Source organism: Salvia splendens, chromosome 16 (assembly GCF_004379255.2).
Source record: "Salvia splendens isolate huo1 chromosome 16, SspV2, whole genome shotgun sequence".
NCBI classification, from domain to species: domain Eukaryota; kingdom Viridiplantae; phylum Streptophyta; class Magnoliopsida; order Lamiales; family Lamiaceae; genus Salvia; species Salvia splendens.
The window spans coordinates 18,218,035-18,238,899 of NC_056047.1; the positions used below are offsets into that span (position 1 = coordinate 18,218,035).

At 36.1% G+C, this 20,865-nt stretch overlaps 2 protein-coding genes across 2 annotated transcripts; both read right to left on the minus strand.

Moving 5' to 3' along the window:
* Nucleotides 1-5,083: 5,083 nt before the first annotated feature.
* On the minus strand, nt 5,084-7,088 carry LOC121770723 (two-component response regulator ARR8-like). Its single transcript, XM_042167486.1, has 5 exons — nt 6,660-7,088; nt 6,423-6,526; nt 6,256-6,333; nt 5,827-5,897; nt 5,084-5,697 (listed from the first exon to the last, which is right to left on the minus strand). The coding sequence occupies exons 1-5, from the start codon at nt 6,763-6,765 to the stop codon at nt 5,379-5,381; spliced, it is 678 nt and encodes a 225-aa protein (XP_042023420.1). The 5' UTR covers nt 6,766-7,088; the 3' UTR covers nt 5,084-5,378.
* An 8,546-nt stretch (nt 7,089-15,634) lies between these two features.
* On the minus strand, nt 15,635-18,231 carry LOC121772336 (ribosomal RNA small subunit methyltransferase NEP1-like). Its single transcript, XM_042169398.1, has 7 exons — nt 17,880-18,231; nt 17,711-17,803; nt 17,230-17,374; nt 17,022-17,132; nt 16,852-16,934; nt 16,680-16,737; nt 15,635-15,961 (listed from the first exon to the last, which is right to left on the minus strand). The coding sequence occupies exons 1-7, from the start codon at nt 18,135-18,137 to the stop codon at nt 15,882-15,884; spliced, it is 828 nt and encodes a 275-aa protein (XP_042025332.1). The 5' UTR covers nt 18,138-18,231; the 3' UTR covers nt 15,635-15,881.
* Nucleotides 18,232-20,865: the final 2,634 nt, after the last annotated feature.

Sequence of the window (20,865 nt, forward strand, 5' to 3'; positions counted from 1 at the left end):
ATAATTCCAGGACAAAATTCGTTATTACAAGATTAGGTACAACTTCGGATGGGGGGAGGTACAATCTAATGCGTGGTCAACTGTTCTGGCATAAGACAAATTCGTCCATAAAGGAAAGTGACAAACGCTAGACAAGAATTCATTCATATTCTATGCTTTCCAATTAACCTACCACTATTACTTGATAATATACGACTTTTTTATGCAAGTTGGTGATCTGCTTTTTATTTCTTATTTTATCTTCAATTTGCAAAATTGTTGATTAGATGGAAGTAACTGAATATGCAATTTTCGGCTAGGTAAGAGTGATTTAGAGGGATAAATACATAACTCATAAAAATATTTTACATTTATTTTATATTAGTACAAAAGTTTGAAGTAAAATAAATTCTATAAAAAGTTTCATTCGTGTTTCAATTCAGTATATTCCGTTATTTTGTTTGGATGTTGTTAATTCTTTGTCTATGTGAAAATACAAATTGTTTCATGTTGGTACAAAAAATTTTGTCATTATTTTATACTCTCTCCGTTCCTGAAGAGTATGCACTATTTCTTTTTTCGTCCGTCTCCAAAAAGTACGAATATTCCAATTTTGGAAACTATATTCTCTCTAATGAGGTGAGACTCATTCTCCACTAACATTACTTAAAAAACTTTCTCTATCCATCTCTCTCTTGCTTTACCAATAATACATTAAAACCCGTACCAAACCCAAAGTTCATACTCTTTAGGGACGGAGTGAGTATTAATACAGAAAATTTCATATTGTTTTATGGTTTGCATCACATAAGTAAAAAGTTAACGCCGTTTAAATACATATGATGAAATGTATTAAACTGAAACACGAATGAACTTTTTGTATGATTTATGTAAAATTAAAACTTTTTGTACTAATATAAAATAAATTTGAAATATTTCATTCATGATTTAGGGGATACTAAAAATATGTGTGTGTTTTTGTTCCGTGTATTCCGTACATAGATTTCAATTAAACAACATTAATGATATATTCCGTATATTGATTTTCAGTGAAACAACATTAATGATATATTCCATATATTCAGTGTACTTTTTTTTTGAAGAGATATTCACTCTACACTGGAATAACAATATATTCTACTACTATAACATAGGTTTTGCAACAATTTCAGTGAAGCCAATTTTTGTATAAAAAATATTTGATGCTAAATTGAGAAAGGGAGAAATTTATCAAACTCCAAATCCCTCAGCCTCAGTTCAGAAAATAACATGCATCTAAAATTATATTTATACTGATATATATTTCAGAAAAAAAATAATAATGTCAGCAACGCTTAGAGCATCTCCAGTGGGCGGACATCCCACTAGGACATCCACTAGGACATCCCAAAAACACCTCCTGCCACGTCACTAGGACTTCCCATCCCACTGCCACGTCACTAGGACATCCCCTCCTATGTCCGCCCTTCCCACTAGGACATCCCGCAATAAAAAAAATCACAATAATTTAATTACGTAAAAACGGAAATATAATTTTGACACGGAATACGGGAAAGCAAAATACGGGCAAAAATACATATTCATAAAACATAAAAAAAACATAGTTAGAAAAAAAAGCAAAATACATAGTCATTCAAAAAAAGAAAAATACATAATCCAATGGGCCCGGCTCACTCCGCGTTGTCCTCGTCGCCCGTGCCGCCCCCGTCACCCGTGCCGTCACCGTCGCCCGTGCCGCCCCCGTCGTCCCCTCCGCTAAGCTCGGCGCCATCATCTCCAATGGGGGGCATCCCCAAATCGCGCCGACATCCATCGATGACATCCTTCAGCATCCTCTTGTACAGCGGATCGGTCGTGCTATGCCACCTATGCATGGTCCGGACCAAGCTTGTCGTTAACTGCGCGCGGGCGAGGCGGTCGATATCTTCTTGGGGAGCAGGGGCCTCCGATTCAACCTCGAACGACCCGCTACCGCTGCTGGTTCCCCTAGCCCTCCGTTGCGCAGCCTTTTGCCCAACCGGGCGACGACGACGGCGAGAGTCTGATTGCGGTAGCGGGGACACTTCATCGGCTTCCGGGAGCTCGTGCGAACCAACACTGCTGCTGTATTCACCGGAAGCGTTGATCTTCGTCCGCTTCGCCCAGCCCGATTCGACTCCCCCACAAAACTTTGGGGAATCCTTCACCACGAGAAAGGCCTCCCACTGGTCGAATTGTTTGAATTTCAAGGCTCTGTCAGGGTACTGAGAAAAGGCACGGTTCCGGACATCCTCCTCGGACATACCGCTGCTTGCCTGGCGGAGGTTGTTTTGGTAGAGGCCAGCAAATCGACTAAGCTTAGGCCTCAACCGCTCCCACTGTTTCCGGCACTGTTCGGGAAGGCGACGCTTCGCACTAGCCGGTTTGTGTGTGTGGTAGGCTTCAGCGATCCGATGCCATAGTCTGTCAATATGCTGGTTGGCACCGACATAGGGATCCTCGACAATTGCAATCCAAGCCTTCGCAAGCGCGACGTTTTCCCACTGGCTCCAGATCGTCCTCTTTCCCGTCTCCTCATCCTCCTCCTCTGCCACCGTTCGTGAGGAAGACCCTGGGGCTTTCCCCTTGCCCTTGCCACGTCCCTTCCCCCTGCCCCCGCTCATATCATCGGGCGTCTGCCTGACTGGAGATATCCCCAACTCCTCAAAAGAGAAAGTGTCTATGCCGGTGAACTGAGTATCCGGAACATAAGTGGAAGGGGTATCAGTAGACTGCATATCCACAACCGGCCGATAGACATCGTCCGCTAGTGGTTCAGGGCCCCTGCCACCACCTCCCACATGCATCATCCCCGGCATCATCCCCGGCATCATCCCCGCCATCATCCCCGGCATCATCCCCGCCATCATCCCACCCATCTGTCCCATCATATTTGGGGTCATGCCCCCCATCCCCATCCCCGGCATCATCATATTTGGGGTCATGCCCCCCATCCCGGCTGCCCTGGGCATCATACCACCCATACCGCCCATCTGTCCCATCCAATTGTACATATAAGGGGACATCATCCCACCCATCCCACCCATCTGTCCCATTCCCGGTACTGTTGTCGCATTTCCGTTGGCGTTTCCCTCCAGGTCGATGGGAAACGCCGGAGTCTGCGACTCGCTCGTGGCCGGGGAGTTCCTATCGTTCTCCATTAAAAGTAGAAATGAAATTTGTAGTAAAAGAAGAGAGAAACTTGTTAACAACAAGTGGTGCAAATGAAATGAAGTTCAACGAGCCGTATATATAGGGTTTAAAAAAAATAAAAAAATTTCGGACGTCCGAGCGGGACGTCCGACTCTTGCCACAGTGGCGGACGTCCGCCCGCCCGTCGCAGGGACGTCCGAGGACACCCGACGTCCTCACGGGACGTCCGTATCCGACCCCAAACGCCACAATGGCGGACGTCCGGGTCGCCCGTCGCGACGTCCGACCGGATGTCCGACCGGACGTCCGCCACTGGAGATGCTCTTAGAAATCTTTAAATATTGGATTAGAATGTGTGGGCTTTCATAGTGATCCAGCAAAGGCCCATTGAGCATACTTGCATGTCTCAAGTCTCAAATATCAAATCTCAACCATAGTATTTCATTGGACTTGTTTTTTGAGAACATCACTTATAAATATAAACCATATAACATCAATAATTATTCTTCATATATTTCATCATTAGATACTTCATTTTTCAGGGAGGATAATATTAATATATACTCCCTCTATTGCGTGGATGAATTTCTTTTGGCACGAGATTTAAGAAAAAATAATCTTCCGAGTGTTAACAGTTAAGTGGAAAGAATAAAATAGTAGAGAAAATAAAGTAGAAAAATGGAGAGAATAAGGTAAAAGAGCGTAATTGTATTAATATTTTACTACTATTAAAAAAGAAATAACTCAATTTCGTCTCAAAAAGAAATACGAATCACTTATGGTGGGAACGAGAGATTATATAATAGTAACACTTAGCATTTTAATAGGACCAATACACTATGGTGGTGTTCGGTTTCCAAGATTAAATAGTACCAAAATATAATATAGGATTGAGTTATGAGATTATTTTATTCATAGGGGTTAGTTATGACTACTTATCCCATGATTATCTATCTAGGATTGAGTTGTGAGATTGAATCTCATAAACCAAACACACTACACATTTAATCTCGGAATTCAATCTTACAAACCGAACAACTCCTATTAATAAAAATAGAACTGGACTCAAAATCTCTTGTTAAAGAGAATTTTGCGGTACTCGTATAAAAGAGGTAATATGCATAAAGAGTATAATGATCTAAATAATATTGTAGGACTTAAAACTCGTGATATTTGAGGGCTCACAATAATTTACATTGATGCATATAAAACGTATTGTGTTTCATAAGCACTTAATAAATTTAATCGCATATCCCTTTCAAGAAAAGATCCGTTAAAGCAAAATTAATCCCACCATGTAGGGGTGTTCGGTTTGCAAGATTATATCCGAGATTAAATTAATAGTGTGTTTGGTTCATAAAATTCAATCTCACAACTTAATTCTAGATGAATAATCATGGGATAATTAGTTATATAGCTAACCCCTATGACTAAAATAATCTCACAACTCAATCCTAGATTATATCTTGATATTAATTATTTTATCTTGGCAACCAAACACCACCGTAGTATATGTATTATATTGTGTAAATTATCTCATTCATACAATAACTTAACAAGCAACCAATCGCATAGGAAAAAATAGCTATAATACCACATAAAAATTCACCTTATTCGGATTAATATAATTTGACTATTGTATAAATTTAATTGAAGGCATTAGTCATACGATGAAAATAAAAATATCATATCTTATGCCAACTTAAAAAAGTAAACATGTTATCTATAGTTAGTGGTTTAATGCCAAATTTCTTGACACGATTTTCTTGAATTTCATCATCTAAAAATGAACATACTTAAGTCCCAAATAGTATCATCAAACAAATAAAAACATAGTGATACACAATCACAACTATTTCCTTAGTATTTAGTCTGTCAAGAATTGGGTATTAGTGTACGTGTATTGACCTAGTAGTAGTCCGGTTGATGCTTGAGGTCGTACGTTTCAAATTTAAGTTCACCATGACACAACCTTTAAATTTATATTAATTTATCAGTAAAAAAAAATTGGATCCAAAATTTTTCCAAGTAAGATTCTTGCATAATTTGTGTTTAACCATGTACATTTATATCTCTTTATCATACACACCACTAAAAAAAATTTATATGTCAAAGGTTAATTCGACAACCTAAGATTGTCTAATCGGTGGAATTAACCGTCATGATCGGAGATATAATTCCTTCCAACGACTATCAAAATAATAATAAAAAAATAAATAAAAGAAAGATTAATTGGACATCACAGTGAGATCACTGTATCTGGGCCTAGTTCTGTCCGGTGAAAGCCCTTCATCCATAGATTTTCGCTTCGTGTTGTTGTTGTTGTCGTCGTCGTTGTCGTTGTTATTGTTATGTTGTTGCAAAGATTGTGCTCTCTGAATCTTCTCCATGTCTGAATCTGCTTCTCCTATTGTAATAATCTCCTCCTTTTCTGGCTTTTCATTTTCATTCTTGAATTTGGTTCTCATCATATGAGGCCTCAATTTATTCACATCTGATAATTTCATTGGTTTTAGGAAAAATTCCTCTGCTCCTTCTTCTAAACATCTGCAATAATTATATCCAATTGTTATTAATTTAAGATCATATGCTATGCAATTTGTTCTTAATAATAATAATAATAATAATAATAATAATAATAATAATAATAATAATAATAATAAATTAGTAATCTACCTGGTTATTCTTGAAGGGACATTTTCAGAGGACATGATGACTACTGGTATATCTCTCAAAAATGCAGATTCCTGTAAATTTGTAAGCAACACACAATTTCCTTTAAAATAAATTTAAATCTCAGATAGGGTGTGTCATGCATTGATAGAGAGAGATGAAACTCCCTTTAGAAGCAGATGGGAAGAAACCAAAATGAGCAAAAAAACAAAATTTAAGAGGGATTTGCAAGATTTTGGAAAAAACCCAAATTCAGTTGAATAAAGTGGCAATAAAAAGAAAAAGGAGAGAGCTTTTCAAGAAACATCAAATATTTTGTCAGAAACTATGTTATTCTCTGAGGGACATTTTTTCCCATTAAATGGAAAAAATTTTGGTTGATAAATTGATCCAATCTAGTAACCAAAAGAAGAAAAGGAAAAAAGAAAATACCTTTATTTTCTTCAGCAAATCATAGCCTGTCATCCCAGGCATACAATAGTCTGTAATTACAAGATTCACTTCCACTTCCTGAAAAAAGAAAAAAAATTAAGATTTTTAGGTAACAATTTGGGGGGGGGGGGGGGGGGGGGGGGGGGGGGGGGTATAGCAACATCTACCTGATGAATCTTGGGAGAAATGGAGGTTTCATTGAACATGTTTCTCTCACTTCCATGCCAACCAAGAAATTCCAAAGCTTTGCTACCAGAATCAACTGTGGTAACTGCCACAACCAAATTCCCACAATCAAAATCAAATCTTTTTTACTTTTACCCAAAAAAAATCCATAAAAGACTACACCCCACCATCAAATTCTTAACAAAAAATCAAGAAAACTAAAAAACACACACAGACACCTTGGAAAGATGATGTCTTGAGCAGCCTCTCAATCAGCTTTCTGTCAATCAAGCTGTCATCAACAGCAAGAACATGAAACTGGCCATCTGCTGCTGCCATTCCCATTTCCTCCCACTCCCAAAATTCACAAGAAATTGCAGCAGGTTGAGGAGAGGAAGGAGGGATTTTTTCTTCTTCAAGAAAATTGAAAGTTTAGATCTTTTTCTTTGTTTTGCAATAATAATGTCTTTCTTTGTTTTGGTTGTGTTGTTTGAGGTGAGGAAGGGGAGAAAATGGAAAGGAAAGAGGAGCTTTGTAATGAAGCAATATCAAGGCAAGATCTGACCAGATTTCTACCAAAGATTTTGTTGCATTATACTTCCAGCTTGGAATTGAACTGCAAGGCAAGCAATACAGATTGGAAAGGAAAAAGAATAGTGCAAAACCTAATCTTTGAACGTGGGCTTGAACACTTTTTTCTAAACTATATTAACTAATCTCCATTTTTTAAAATTTATTTAATTGTTATACTATTCCATTGATTGTTATACTACAGAAAAAAGAAGAGAAAGTAAAGTTAGTTTTTATCTGGTTTAATATAATAGTAGTATCAATTTTTTGGCCTGGTGCAGATAAAAATCTGTTTTTTTTATAATATCTCTAAGTTTTGTTCTAATTAAAAAATCACTACGTACGTTATTTGAGTAACAAAGTGCATTTGCCCAATAAAAGAATAAATAACTAACCAATGTGGCCTTTGCTTCTTCTATTATGTGTATTTTCTGATTAGGTAAATATGAGGCTATTTATGCTTTAAATTTAAAGACTTAAGAAATGAAGCTAAAAGTTAATTTAGTTGTTGAATTGAGTTTATTCTAAGTGTTAGAGATGACGAGTAATAGTTCCGTTGCAAAATTATATCATGAAAGTAGTACTCCTTTGTCTCACTCAAGATGTCTACGTTCTTGAGTGAAAAGATAGTAGAATATTTTAATGAGAAGAGATAATGCGAGAGATTTATTTTCAAAATGTAGAAAGTGAACATGACTGAGTTTGAGTTTAGTGTAAATATATTAAATTAGAACCGACTAGTTTCTACTGCTGATTATTTACATGAAAATATACAAGAGTTTTTGGTGACTTTCTTTATTTGAAAAATATTTTTGGACGATTATTTTCTCAGCCGTCTTGATGTTGCTTTCGTCATTTTCTTTCCAACAAATCTTTTGTGAGATTGAGTTTGAAATTTATACTCCTACCAATCTTAGTCGTTTGTTGGTTCACTCTCACGCAGAAAAATATAGTTCATCCGTCTCATAAAAATATGCACTCTTTCTTTTTTAATCCGTCCTATAAAAATATGCAATTTTCAATTTTGGAAACTCCTTTCACTCTAATGAGGTGAGACTCATTCTCCACTAACAATACTTTAATTACTTTTTCTCTCTACCTCTCTCTTACTTTCCCAATTTTGCATTAAAACCCGTACCGAACCCAAAGTGCATATTCTTTGGGGACGGATGTAGTAGTATTTGGGTTGTTTTGTCTACCTCACACAGTCACACTTCAGTCAATCGACATTCATGGCACATTAATTTAGGAAAATTTCAGTACTGCCTCGCGTCATAAGTGGCACATTTGTTTTTGGAATATTCCACCTTAAATGACACATTTTTTAAAATATAAACATCGGTTGACGCTTTGTTAATATTTTCTGTTGCTGTTATTTTATTATATGTTGATATTTTTTAATGATCTAGATCATAGTTTGAAGTTTATACAATATTTAGCGTTTGCATTTAATCAATACCCAATATTACATTGATTATAGTTGCTGCTAATGGAAAATTATTTAAAATAGAGAATTAGAAAGAAATACTGCCTTCATAACTTAGAAGATATTACTACTAACAACTTTTTGAAGGGGGAAAATATGATGAAAAAAACTAAACAAAATAATAGTACTACTATATCAATTATCATGTAGACATGTAGTGAAGTTTTGAAAGTGGTCATGCAGATATTAAATACTACTATTATATAAGTTGCGAATTTTAGCTTTGACCATCTAGAAATCCGATGGCATTTTGAATTGGCAGATTGAAAAGTTTGATTGAATTCTTTGTTTCATTCACATCTGCACTATGTCTAGTGCCTCAATTGTTGAAATTTATAATAATTAATGAGACAAATTTCAGTGACTCGAGTTTACTTATTTATCATAAGGTCCCATGATAATAATTGTCTAACATATCCAAAAATGATTTTTATTTTTATTTTTATTTTTACTTTTTCCCTTATTTTTTTTTGAGATAATAGTTATTTAATTGGCGAATTTTAGTCAAATTGTAGCAAGTCCCACAAATATAAGATTTGAAAACAAAATATGAATCACGAAGAATTAAATTTTGTCAATTGTTTCAACCGTGTACAAAATCTCATATTTTGCGATGTTCATAATTGACTAAGAAAAAAAGCAAGATTGCTCTTTATGTGAATGGCTAAAAAAATCATGAAATTTGATCAAATTCTGGTCTATTTCATAAATTTTAAAAATTGCCAATTTTTATTATAGCTTTGACATTTTTGTCAATTGTCCCATAGTCTATGATTTTGGAGAAATTATGTATGCTTTTGGTAAAAACGAAAAATATCTTGAGAACAAAACATTCAGCTATTTAAACGACATCATTTAATATATTTAGTCAATTATGCCGTTAATGTTAACATATGTACGCATTATGTTGATAAGTTCAAGTGCGTAGTATGGTAAAAATTTTGCTATAGGACAATTGAGTAAAATATCAAAGTTATAGTATAATTGGCTATTTTGAAAGTTGCGGAAATAAATCAGAATTCGTGGTTTTTTTGGGATATAAGCCGATCCTCTAAAAATATTAGGATAAACTTTATAAGAATTTTTTTTATTAAAAATGTGGATAAAATGAAGTGATTAAATAAAGACTGAACTACCCTAATAGTCTCTAGACAATAAACTTGTCGAAAAATGCACTAATGGTCCCTAAAAATTTTATACTCCCTCCGTTCAAGATATTAGACTCGTATACCACTTTGGGGTGCCCCAACATACTTGAGAAATTTCTATTTATGGTAAAAATTTACTTTATTACAACCCCACTTACACCATTAAACAACACCTCCTAAAGTAACCCTAGGCACCACTAGTGTGAATATTTAATGTTTGGGGGCATTTTGGACCTTTCTACTATATCTTTAAATTTTATTTTATTTTTTCTTCCATAATCATTTTCTTTTAAAAACTCAATTAAACCCTCATTTAAATAATAAACCAAATTTTTAAATTATGCTTTATTTATTTTTATAATTAAATATTATTTATTATACAACTCAATCAATATGTATGTTCGTGAAGAAAAAATTAAATCTAATAGTAACATTTTTTAGTAAAAATATTAAAGTGAACTATAGAAAATTCAACTTAAATATTTTAAATTTGAGAAGAAAAAAATATTATAGTGAACTATAGTAATTTTTTATTTAAAAAATGTTAATTAAATATTTAAATGTTACTCCCTATACTTAAGTGAAAAATAAATATTTTAATTACGTTAATTAAAATATAGTATAGTAAAAAATATTTTTAAGTTAATAATTAAAATTTAAGTGAATTATATCTAACGTAAATTAAAGCGAACTCTTGCAAGTAACATTTTTTACTAAAAATATTAAAGTAAACTATAGTATTTTTTTCATTCTAAAGTTTAATCTATATGTTATTCAAGTAATTATTCAAAAAATTTATGTGAATTAATTTAAAAGGTGCTTTTGTGTATGTCCAAAAAAATTGCATAAGTGAAGAGGTATCAAAACTGTAATTTTCAGATACCGAAAATGGCCTACATGGCATTTAGGAGATTTTTCAAATGCAGAGGGGTATAAAAGACCGACAGGTACCAAAAATGTAATTTCTAAGGACCAAAAAGGCTATAAAATTTTTAAGGGACCATTGGTGCATTTTTCGACAAGATCAGAGACTATTAGTGTAGTTCCCTCTTAAATAAATTTATCAATGAGCCTATGACCCTATCCTAGATAAAAAAAATATTTAAAACTATAAACACATAGGCACAAATCTATATTCAGGTATCCAAAAAAGTCTTTACATCAATCACCCAAACCCGTACTTTAAAACTGGTGAGTATCGGGTCGGGATCGGGTATAACTAAAACCCGAGAACTAAATTAGTAGCCCTAAATTGAAACAATGGCTAATTATCTAATTAATTATATATCTTACCTTTAGATTCGAATCAAGTAAATATAAGAAGTTTGAAACCATATTAAGAGCTGCTAAACAAACACAAGCAAGCTATTTAATTATTACTAATAAAGTTTACAAAACTCTCTCTCTCTCTCAAACACACGCACGCACTAACCGTAAATAGACATGTTTTTAATTAAAGAATTTATGGTATAGTTGGGATTTTCGTATTGTTCCAAAACAAAACAATAAAATGTTAAGATGAGCTGTTGAACTGATATCTTAAATGATAAACAAAGTTCAACAAATGAGATGCATTGAACCTTCCTCCATTGCAGTTTTCTTTATTAGATATGCTTTGTGCATGAAATCTACTTTTATTATATGTATACGATTGACTTAACAATATGGTTTTATTTATTCTAGTTATAAACTAAGATTTATATACTGTCTTCCAACCAAACTTGAAATTGTTAAATTAATAGAGTTTTTTGGCAATGCATCATATATTTCCTTTAAAAAATGTATTTGATTGTTTCCATTAACTTTTATATATTGTAGTATATGCACAGATACACGTACACGTACCATATATATTTTTTGAAATATTTTGGTTTTTCGTAAATTTGTATAAGTTAAATATTTACCTAGTCAAGAAAATATTGTACTGTAAGCAGGGACGAAGCCACGTTGGGGCCTGGGGGGCCCATGGGCCCCTCAGCTATTCTAACTATTACTATATATATATATTATATATGATGCATACATTAATATCCAGTTATCTAGCTTAGATGGTTGGTGTGGTGGTCTACCCTCCAGTAGTTCTAGGATCGAACCTGGCTCCACCCTCCCATTTTATTTTTCCACTAAGTATTGCTGCATCAATTTCTACACTCTAATAGCTCTAGGATTGATTCCTTGGCTCTCTCATTTGTTTTGAAATGCATCCTGTTCTTCTAATTTAGTTAATTTACTTTTATTTCACTTTAGTTTAGTTCTTTTTAATATTTTCTGTTTTACTTCTTAATTCTCCAAATTGTCTTAGTACAAAAAGACATGCATTTTTTCTCCATTTCATCTTAGCTTAGTATAGTTCTTTATAATTATTTAAGAATTGCTTTCTCAACATAAATTATCTTACTCCAAAAAATATGTGCTGATTCTTTTATTTGTTTTACTTTCTTATTCCAAGTTGTCTTCATTCAAAAATCATGCGATTTTCTTCATTTCAATTTAATTATATAGTCAAGTTTAGTACTAGTACTAGTACTTTTTAGTTATTTCAAAATTGTTTCCTTATTCCAAATGATCTCGCTCCAAAAAAGTATGCGCTTTTTCTTGTTATCTATTTTCTTTGTCATTTTAATTAAGTTTTTTCACATAAACACTCACAAAAATCTATTCTATTATTATACACACTCTTACTGTCTAAGTTCATTTTACATTGATTCAATTTCTTGTCATATACATTGAATTTTAGTGTGATCTACCTATATCGACGTCACTTTTAACGATAATCATTGTGCACCGACGAGAAAATATCCCACATATGTTAAAATGACTTGAATACCCTACAACTATTAACGGCGATTTGTGCCCCCCAACGTAGAAATCCTGGCTTCGTCACTGACTGTAAGTACTAATAATTAGGTAATATACTCGAAGTCATATCAGCCCAAGTGATTGAACGGATCGACCTTTTATTTATTCATTACAAAAAAAATGTTAAGAACATTTTTTAATGTAATTAAGGACGTTAATTTGTGTTTCCAAATATACCACCAACGCTTAACAAACATCTTATTTGTGTCCTAAATGAAATTAGAGGACACAAATGAAATTAAGGGACACAAATGAGAGCTGTCGTAAAAAAGTTAAAGATTAAGTTAATTTGTTATTTATTTATAAACGCTTTCTTTTGTATCCTAAATTATGTTATTTTTAAAAAAATTTCAATACAAGTAAGTGTCTCAATTTTTGTGTTCCTAAATGAAAATACTTCTAAGTTTTTTTGTAGTGATAATAGTTATAATAAAACATCAATAAATAAGTTCAATGCACATTGATAGCAGAACAAATAATAAACTATGCAAGAGCTTGTACTATCAAGATATCATATGGATGGTTTTAATTTCAAAATGTTAATATTACTATTAAATTTGATTTTGATAATACTAGCTTTTACTATATATAATGAATATAATTAAAGAATTTTAATGTCTTAGGTATCTTCTTAGCTTAACAACGTGTACGGAATCGGAATCAGTCTTCGAACAATTTCTGCAACAAAATTACTCTCCCAACATATGATGACTCCAAACAATTAATTAATTGATATGAGTTTACATAGACACATGAAAAATGTATAATGCACTGTTACGAATTCGATTTTTTTATTTTGCACATATAGCCATTACAAATTTACAACGGATTATAACGTATAATTGAAATTCAACTAAAATAAAATAGTGGCCAAAACTTTTTATCATCGCACATTCGCACTTGAATAAATACATCAAATTAAAAAAGGAAATGAGTAGAAGATGGAATTAAAAGCATAAAAAGAGAGAGTAAATGGGGTTGGTCCAAAGAAACTCCAATTCCAAGGAAGGATTTGGTCTTAAAATTGAAGGATTCGTTTGTTTAGTTATGAGTTTTCAAAATCATGATTCTTGCCGGATATTGTGGGTCAGGAAAATTTTACTACACACAATGATACAAACAAGATTAATGGATGTTGGGGTCGTATCCTTATCGGTTGATCCATAACAAATCCAAGAGTTCGGGTAAAGTAGGAGTACTAATATTTCAATTATTTTTATTCATTTTATAAAATCAGTATACTTTAGTTTTATTCTCCAGGTTTAAATCGTGTAAATCAGGTACAAAACTCAAGTTTAATACTTAATTTTACATTTTAATTGTAATCATATAATACTTATCGTGTTCGGGTCGTTATATTGTTATTATTGTATCGTGTCAACCCATATTATATCATGGTGTATGTGTGTCGTGTTTGTGTTTGAAAGTAACATATTGTGTTTATATTTGGGTTAAGATTCTTAACAGTTTAAATTCGAATTAAACTTTATTAAATTGAGTTATTATCTGGTTGACCCGATTCATTCAATCTAATAGTATGCAGGTACGTGTAATATGCAAGTGCATATATCAGTATTTTACTACAGAATTAATAATACTTGGGTGTTTACCGTTACAATGAGGGCTATTTATAGGAAGAACATGAATTTGAGTAATTTAAAATGAATAGACTGGTGTTTAGGTTGCGTTGATTTTCAGGCTTTCTAGTTGCAAAAGATAATATTGATTTATGTACATTCTTATTTCCTCCAAATCATTAACAAAAATGGCAATCTTAGGGCCACACACAAAATCTTTTTGCCAGCTTGTTTATTCCTCCAATGTTTCCTTGTTCTTGTCTTTGTTTTTTTTTTTGTTTTGAAATGCATAATTTATGGGGGGTTTCCTACAACTAGCTCATTCTAGAAAGATATCCATGATAACTTATGTAGAGAGCATGTCATCATATTATTCCAAGTTTCCAACTATGGTTTTTTAGTATGACAAATTTTGTGTTTAATTACATGTAGTTTAGCTTTGCATTAATTGGACAAAGCATATGGTATTTGACTTTACCCACTCAATAGAATATTTGCAGATCTCTAAATTGATTTGCAATATAGAAATAGCAATACTGTTACTCTTAAATGTGTTTTGGTATCATAGCATTAAACATTTTTTTATTAATATTTAATGTAGTAAGGAGAATATGAATAGTATATGTTTTTATTGTTGGCCACATTATTGTACGTTGCCCATAAGGAGGGATGTTGGGGCAAATTTGTTGTGTCCCTATACAACCCCATGAGGCCAATTTGTTTGTTTCACCAAATCCCTTATCTTTTGCTTTATATATGGAGTAGTTTTTTTTAAAATCAAATCAAGATCATATTGTGTTAAAAGATTGATGATTCATATAGTATGTATGCATTTGTGAGGGAACAAGGAACATGAACCTTTCATTTTTGTTGCTATAGGAAAGAAAACTTTCCAATACAAACAAACTCCATTTGTATCACTCTAAACAAGATTGAATTCGAACTTGCTTATTTACTCATCGATCCACTAACTCCGCAAGCTTAATCATCTATGATTCAATAAGGTATGTATAATACTTTACTATGTTTAGTCTACCATTTAAACTCGTTGTGACAAAAATAAATTCACTTTGCAACATAAATGAATGAGATTACCAAATGCAACCAAGTCAGGCTTGAATTGCATTTAATTACTAACAAAATAAAAAAAAAAAAAGTCACTTCAACATTTGAAACCACTAAATCCAACAAAATGAAAATTACAATTATTAGAGATTATATGGGCTCTTGAATTATCCAAAATATAATTTGGTATGTGATGTGAATCAAATTGTTGTTATTTTTATTATCGGTTTTATATATGCATTTTTTCAGTATTTTTTAAACTTGCTTTAGCAGTAATTTAATCTGATAGGTTTTGGACTGAGGCAAAACGATAAGACGACAATTTCGGCGTGTAAAAAGGCACAGACCATGCGAAAGGCTACCAAACGCACGACCCGTGCATGAATAGTCAAAAGAGAGACGCCTTCAGAGCAAATGGTACAGACCGTGCATTATTAATAATAATATAGAGAAGGCTTATCTACATTATTATCATTTTTCTAAACTGAGTGCTCAAAACGAAATGCCTCTACAACAATGGGACGGAGGGAGTACTATATCTCAAAATTCCACAACATAAGAGCGTAGAAATACAAAAATATAGTAGTAGAAGTTGACCTATCACTTTTGATGATCATACTATGATTCAATAACAACTGCAATCTGTGAGCGAAAAAAAACTACAATCTGGCACAGGAAAAACTGAAAATCTGCTTAAGTCACAACCTGCACTTGTATACGAAACCAAACATATAGCGTAGGGGCTTTGGCTACGACTTACAAGATCTTGAATTTTCGCTCTACAGCATTCGTAATAATAGAAATGGCATATGCAGCACTCAATGGATATTCGGAGACTGCAAGGAAACATCAAGATCATCAGAATTACACACACAACAAAAAATGAAAACCATGTGGAAATCTTGGCCTGACCAATTAGGTAAAATTGTTGAATTACTTCGTAAACTAGATGATGATCTCTCTTCAGATATACTATATATTAATCAACAGCATATGTCAACTCACTGTACCAAGGTTATTATTCAAATAAGTGATTTGAACAGAGAAGTGACTGCACAAACAAGTTGATCACCAAAGGCCCATGATTATGTTGGTTTTTAGTGACTAATTTGGTAATATGCCTTCCACTTAGAGAGGTTGGTATTAATCATATTATGATTTATCCATATCATTCCTATGCTTCTCTTCCTTTCTAGTACTACTATTTTTCAGGGAGAGATAATTAAATCCATCAATCAAACTGTAAAAGATAAAGCTAAGGCATTTGACAATGGTGATTTTGTGGGCCCAGAGTCCCAGACTGAAATAAATCGCCAATCGTAACAATCCACAAGAAACATCTGATTGCTTGGTTTTTAGAAAATTTAGGGGCTTGCTGTTCATCATTCTGAATGAACCTAAACCAAAATCAAGGCTTAGGTGTTCCTTAGGTATGAGAAGAGGGGAAACTATTATACCTCTTTCCTCACACTTTTCAAATATAAGGAGCAGAACATATAAGCAAAACCCTGCAAAAAGATGTTGAGTTAAGCTTATACATATCACAACACTTACTTGAAATGTAATCTTCAACATAATCTTCATCAATTTTTCCATGGGACATTGCTCCTACCTGTCGATGCACCAGAGAAGAATGTTAACAAATTTAAGTTAAATGAATAGCATTGATAAAGAGCATTAAATAAAACAAGGGAGGACAAAGTAACGAGAAAGACTGGTAATGTACCACAAATACTAAATCCAATTCTTCGTTGATTTTACCAACATAGTTGTGCATGTCAATCAGCTTTTCCGAACTATGAGAGAAGCCTGTAGTCCAGTAAAACCAGTTGATATTTAATTCGGCAGCAAGCACAAACACTAAAGCCACAAATCAGCAAAGAAAATCCACTTCACCTATTTTACGGCTGTTGGTGGGTAGATACTGGGTCACAGGGTTCTTCACAAGGCGTAAAAGTTTTTCACCATTGCCAGTTGCAGTAATGTGCAGCTTTTGCAACAATTGTACTGTAACAGTCAATAAGAAAGATCACAAGTGTAATCCATAAACAATACATTTCAGATGGAAATTGCAAAATGTGCTACATTAAATTGTTGTACTGACCCATGAGGCCGGAGAACCTCTTATATGTTCTTGGCAGACGCGCGTGGGGCTTGATCTCCAATAGAAGACCTTGTTGTGTCCTTACATACAGAGCTTTCAGTCTCCCACTTTTGTTCACGCGACTATCTAAAATTGTTTGGATTGCCTAAAATTGCCAACATATTGTTTAGAGAACACAGTGTTACAAGTGTTGAAAAAAGTGAACATGTATTCCACAATCAATATCATCACCTCTAAAGAAAAACCTAAAATTGGCAACATAATGTTTTGAGAAAACAGAGTTACAAGCGTTGATGTTCAAGAAAAAAGTGAGCATGTATTCCACAATCAATATCATCAGCTCTAAATCAAAACAAAATTTATCTGGATTCTCTAATCTTCACAAGCAAAAACAGGTACAACTATTCGTTTCTAGATAAAGGAAATGCAATCAATTTGAGTTGAATACACAAAACGAGTATGAACAAAACATAATCAATACCTGAAAAGCAATATCGGGGCGATAATCAGCGGGGTTCCGCTTATTCTTCGCCAGAAATGTGGCATGCTCGTCGGAACTCAATAGCTGATAAGTCTGTCACCAAAAACAAACAGATCAAAACACAATCCTCATCAAAACACACACAATGTTAGGGTACAAAAGTTCGAACCTTGCCGACTTTGGCAATCTCCAAAGAGGCCTTTTCAAGAACAAAGATGACTCGCTGCTTGTTACTCCCCGTATCCAGCGGAGCAATCGGAATCCCGGGCAATTCACTAACCAAATTTTCCTCCTTTTCAGAGTCCGAGCCGGAGCCGTCCGTCTTCACTCTCTTCGACGGCTCCGCCATTTCGACTGATTGCTCCCTATCGTATTTCTCATCTTTGTTCTTCCTTTTCTGCCCTTTCATTTTGTATGTCCGCCCCATGATTTTCCCTAATTTCTTGCCCTAGAAAGCGCTGGAATTGAGTGAGCTTTGGAAATTAGGGTTTTAGAAGAAACGAAGAAGAGAGGTTTAGGCTCATATCCCTTTTTCTCAATTTGTTTATATTTGGTGGACAGATTTTGTCCACGTGGCCATATGATATATGCCCAATTACATTTTACGCTATCCACAGTAAGGAATAGCCCAGCCATAGCCTAGCCACAAACTTCTTCTGCCACATTATCAGCACTAAAAATCCTCCTGCCACATCATCAAAACAAGCAAATAGTTCAGCCATAGCCTAGCCACATCACTAATAACAATTATATAAAAATGAAATAATTAACAATCACACAATATACAGAATTTAATTTACGAGACATATACGGGAAACATTAATAATACTATTAAAATTTTAAAAATTACAATAATTTAAAAAAAGTACAATAATTTTAAAAAATTACAATAATTTTAAAAAAGTACAATAATTCACTCCTCGTCTCCGTCGTCGTCTCCTCCGTCGCTGTCGCCACCCTCGCATCCGTCTCCGACGCCACCGTGGCCGCCGCCTCTACTCCCGTCGGTCTCCCTCCGTGCTGCCTCCAACTCGTCCTGCATGCTCATGAGCAATGTTTGAAGCAAACTCTTCTCCACGGTGTCCACCGCCGCCCGCCATTCGGCCATCGTCTTGACCATCTGAGCGCGCGTTTGTTGACGCGCGAAGAATTTGAGATCCGCTGTGGATTGGCCAAGGGGGATGCCGACTGGACCTCCTGGGAACCCCGGCGACCCCCCTCGCCTCCCGTTGAGCCCGTTTGTGCCCAACCGGGCGAGTTCGGTGAGCGAACGAACGAGGGGCCGGGACCTCCTGGGCCGTCTCGGGGAGGTCCTGGGAACCACCGCTGCTGCCGCTGTAATCACCGGTATAGTTCAGTCGTTGCTTCTTCGGCCAGCCAGCGTCGACGCATACTCGGAACTTCTCGGAGTCGTTCAGCACAAGATAGCAGTTCCAGTAGGTGAACTCCTTATACAACCCGGGCTGGGGGAAGGCTTTCTCCCCTATCCTCCTGCAGTCTTCCTCCGTTTGGGCACTGCTTTGCATGCGAAGGGCGTTGGTGTACAAACCCGAAAATCGGGAGATAACGGCCCTGATTCGGTCCCACCCATTCCGGCAATCCTCCCCGTTGCGTGGCCTCCCCTCCTAGCAAAATGTCTGGTAGGCTGCTGCTATCTTGCCCCATAAGTTGACGATCCTCTGGTTGTTCGAAGCGAGATGATCATCGCAAACACTGACCCACGCCTTGCATAGCGCGACGTTCTCAGCGTCCGTCCAACTCATCCGGACCTGGCTATCCTCACCCGGCTGCGACGACTCGCCCTTCTTTTTTTTAAAAAAAAATTTAAAAGGAGGATCGACGGTGGTTCCCCACCTACCCCCCGAAGTGTCTCGGACCCCCGGCCTAACGGTCGGAGGTAAAAGCGTCTTACCAAGCTGCGCTTCGTTGTCAAGGTGGGACCCAATGGGTCCACCAGCCCCGCAGGAACGGGTCCAGGATTTTTCACCTCCCCCAGCTCCTGGGTCCAGGCACGGGTACATGCTTAATCACCTCCCGAAGCTCTGGAGTCAGGCCAGTGAATCCACTAGGCCCCAGGGAAATTAATCCCCAAGATGGGCCTCCCAGGGGTCGAACACGCGACCTCTAGGATGACGCGGTATCCTTGCCTCCCTTCTCAACCAGTTGAGCTAGGAGGCTTGGATGACTCGCCCTTCTTCTTCCCTTGCCCTTCTTTGGGGCACCCCGCACTGCTCCCCCCACGGGAACGAGAGTTTCCGGAACACCAAGCATATCAATCCCCAACTCCTCCAAGGAGAAAGTCTCAAATTACGTGAACTGCGTCTCCGTTGGGGTCGAAGTGTGCGAAGAAGCAGTCGAAAAATTAAAACTGGGGCGACAGACGTTTTCATCCCCCGACGTCCCTTTGTCCCCGGTACCCACCCTGTCGTCCCCTGCGTCGGGGGCTGCATCGTCGTCCCCCCCAGACATCATCTTCATCCCGGGTGCCCACCCCGGCATCATATGCACACCGGGCTGCATCCCCGGTACCCCTGCCACGCCGGCATACTCCCTCCAGTTGCCATCCCGGGTATCATCCCCTGCCAAGGGTACATGTTGTAGTACCCTGGCATCGGACCCCATCCACCTCCCACGGGTACCGGGGGAGTTTGAGACCCGGTCGTCATTGGAGTACCTTCGTTGGTGTTTTCCATTTCTCGGGGTTGATCTTGTATAGAAATTAAGATAGAGAGAGTACTCGTTAAAACAAGTGGTGCGAATGAAAATGACGTGCAAACCGGGTATATATAGTGTTTTGAAAAAAAAAATCGGCTAGGCGATGCGCTAGGCGATCCGGACGCTGCAATAGCGCCGAGCGGATCGCCCAGCGCCACGAAATCGCCGAGCGCTAGGCGGTTTTTAATTCCGAAAATGGCTGGGCGGTTGCAATGGACCGCCTAGCGCTCCGCCTAGCGTCGGCACTCGGCTAGGCGGTGCGCTAGGCGCCATTGCGGATGGCCTTATAATTATTGAAATATTACTTCGAATATCAGAATTCATGATTTCTTTACTAAATGACAATTAACTGATTAAGTGAAGACTATTTGATAATTAATGTTCCAAATTCGAATTTGCGGAGGGCACATTTATTTAACATCACAAGTACTCTTACTATG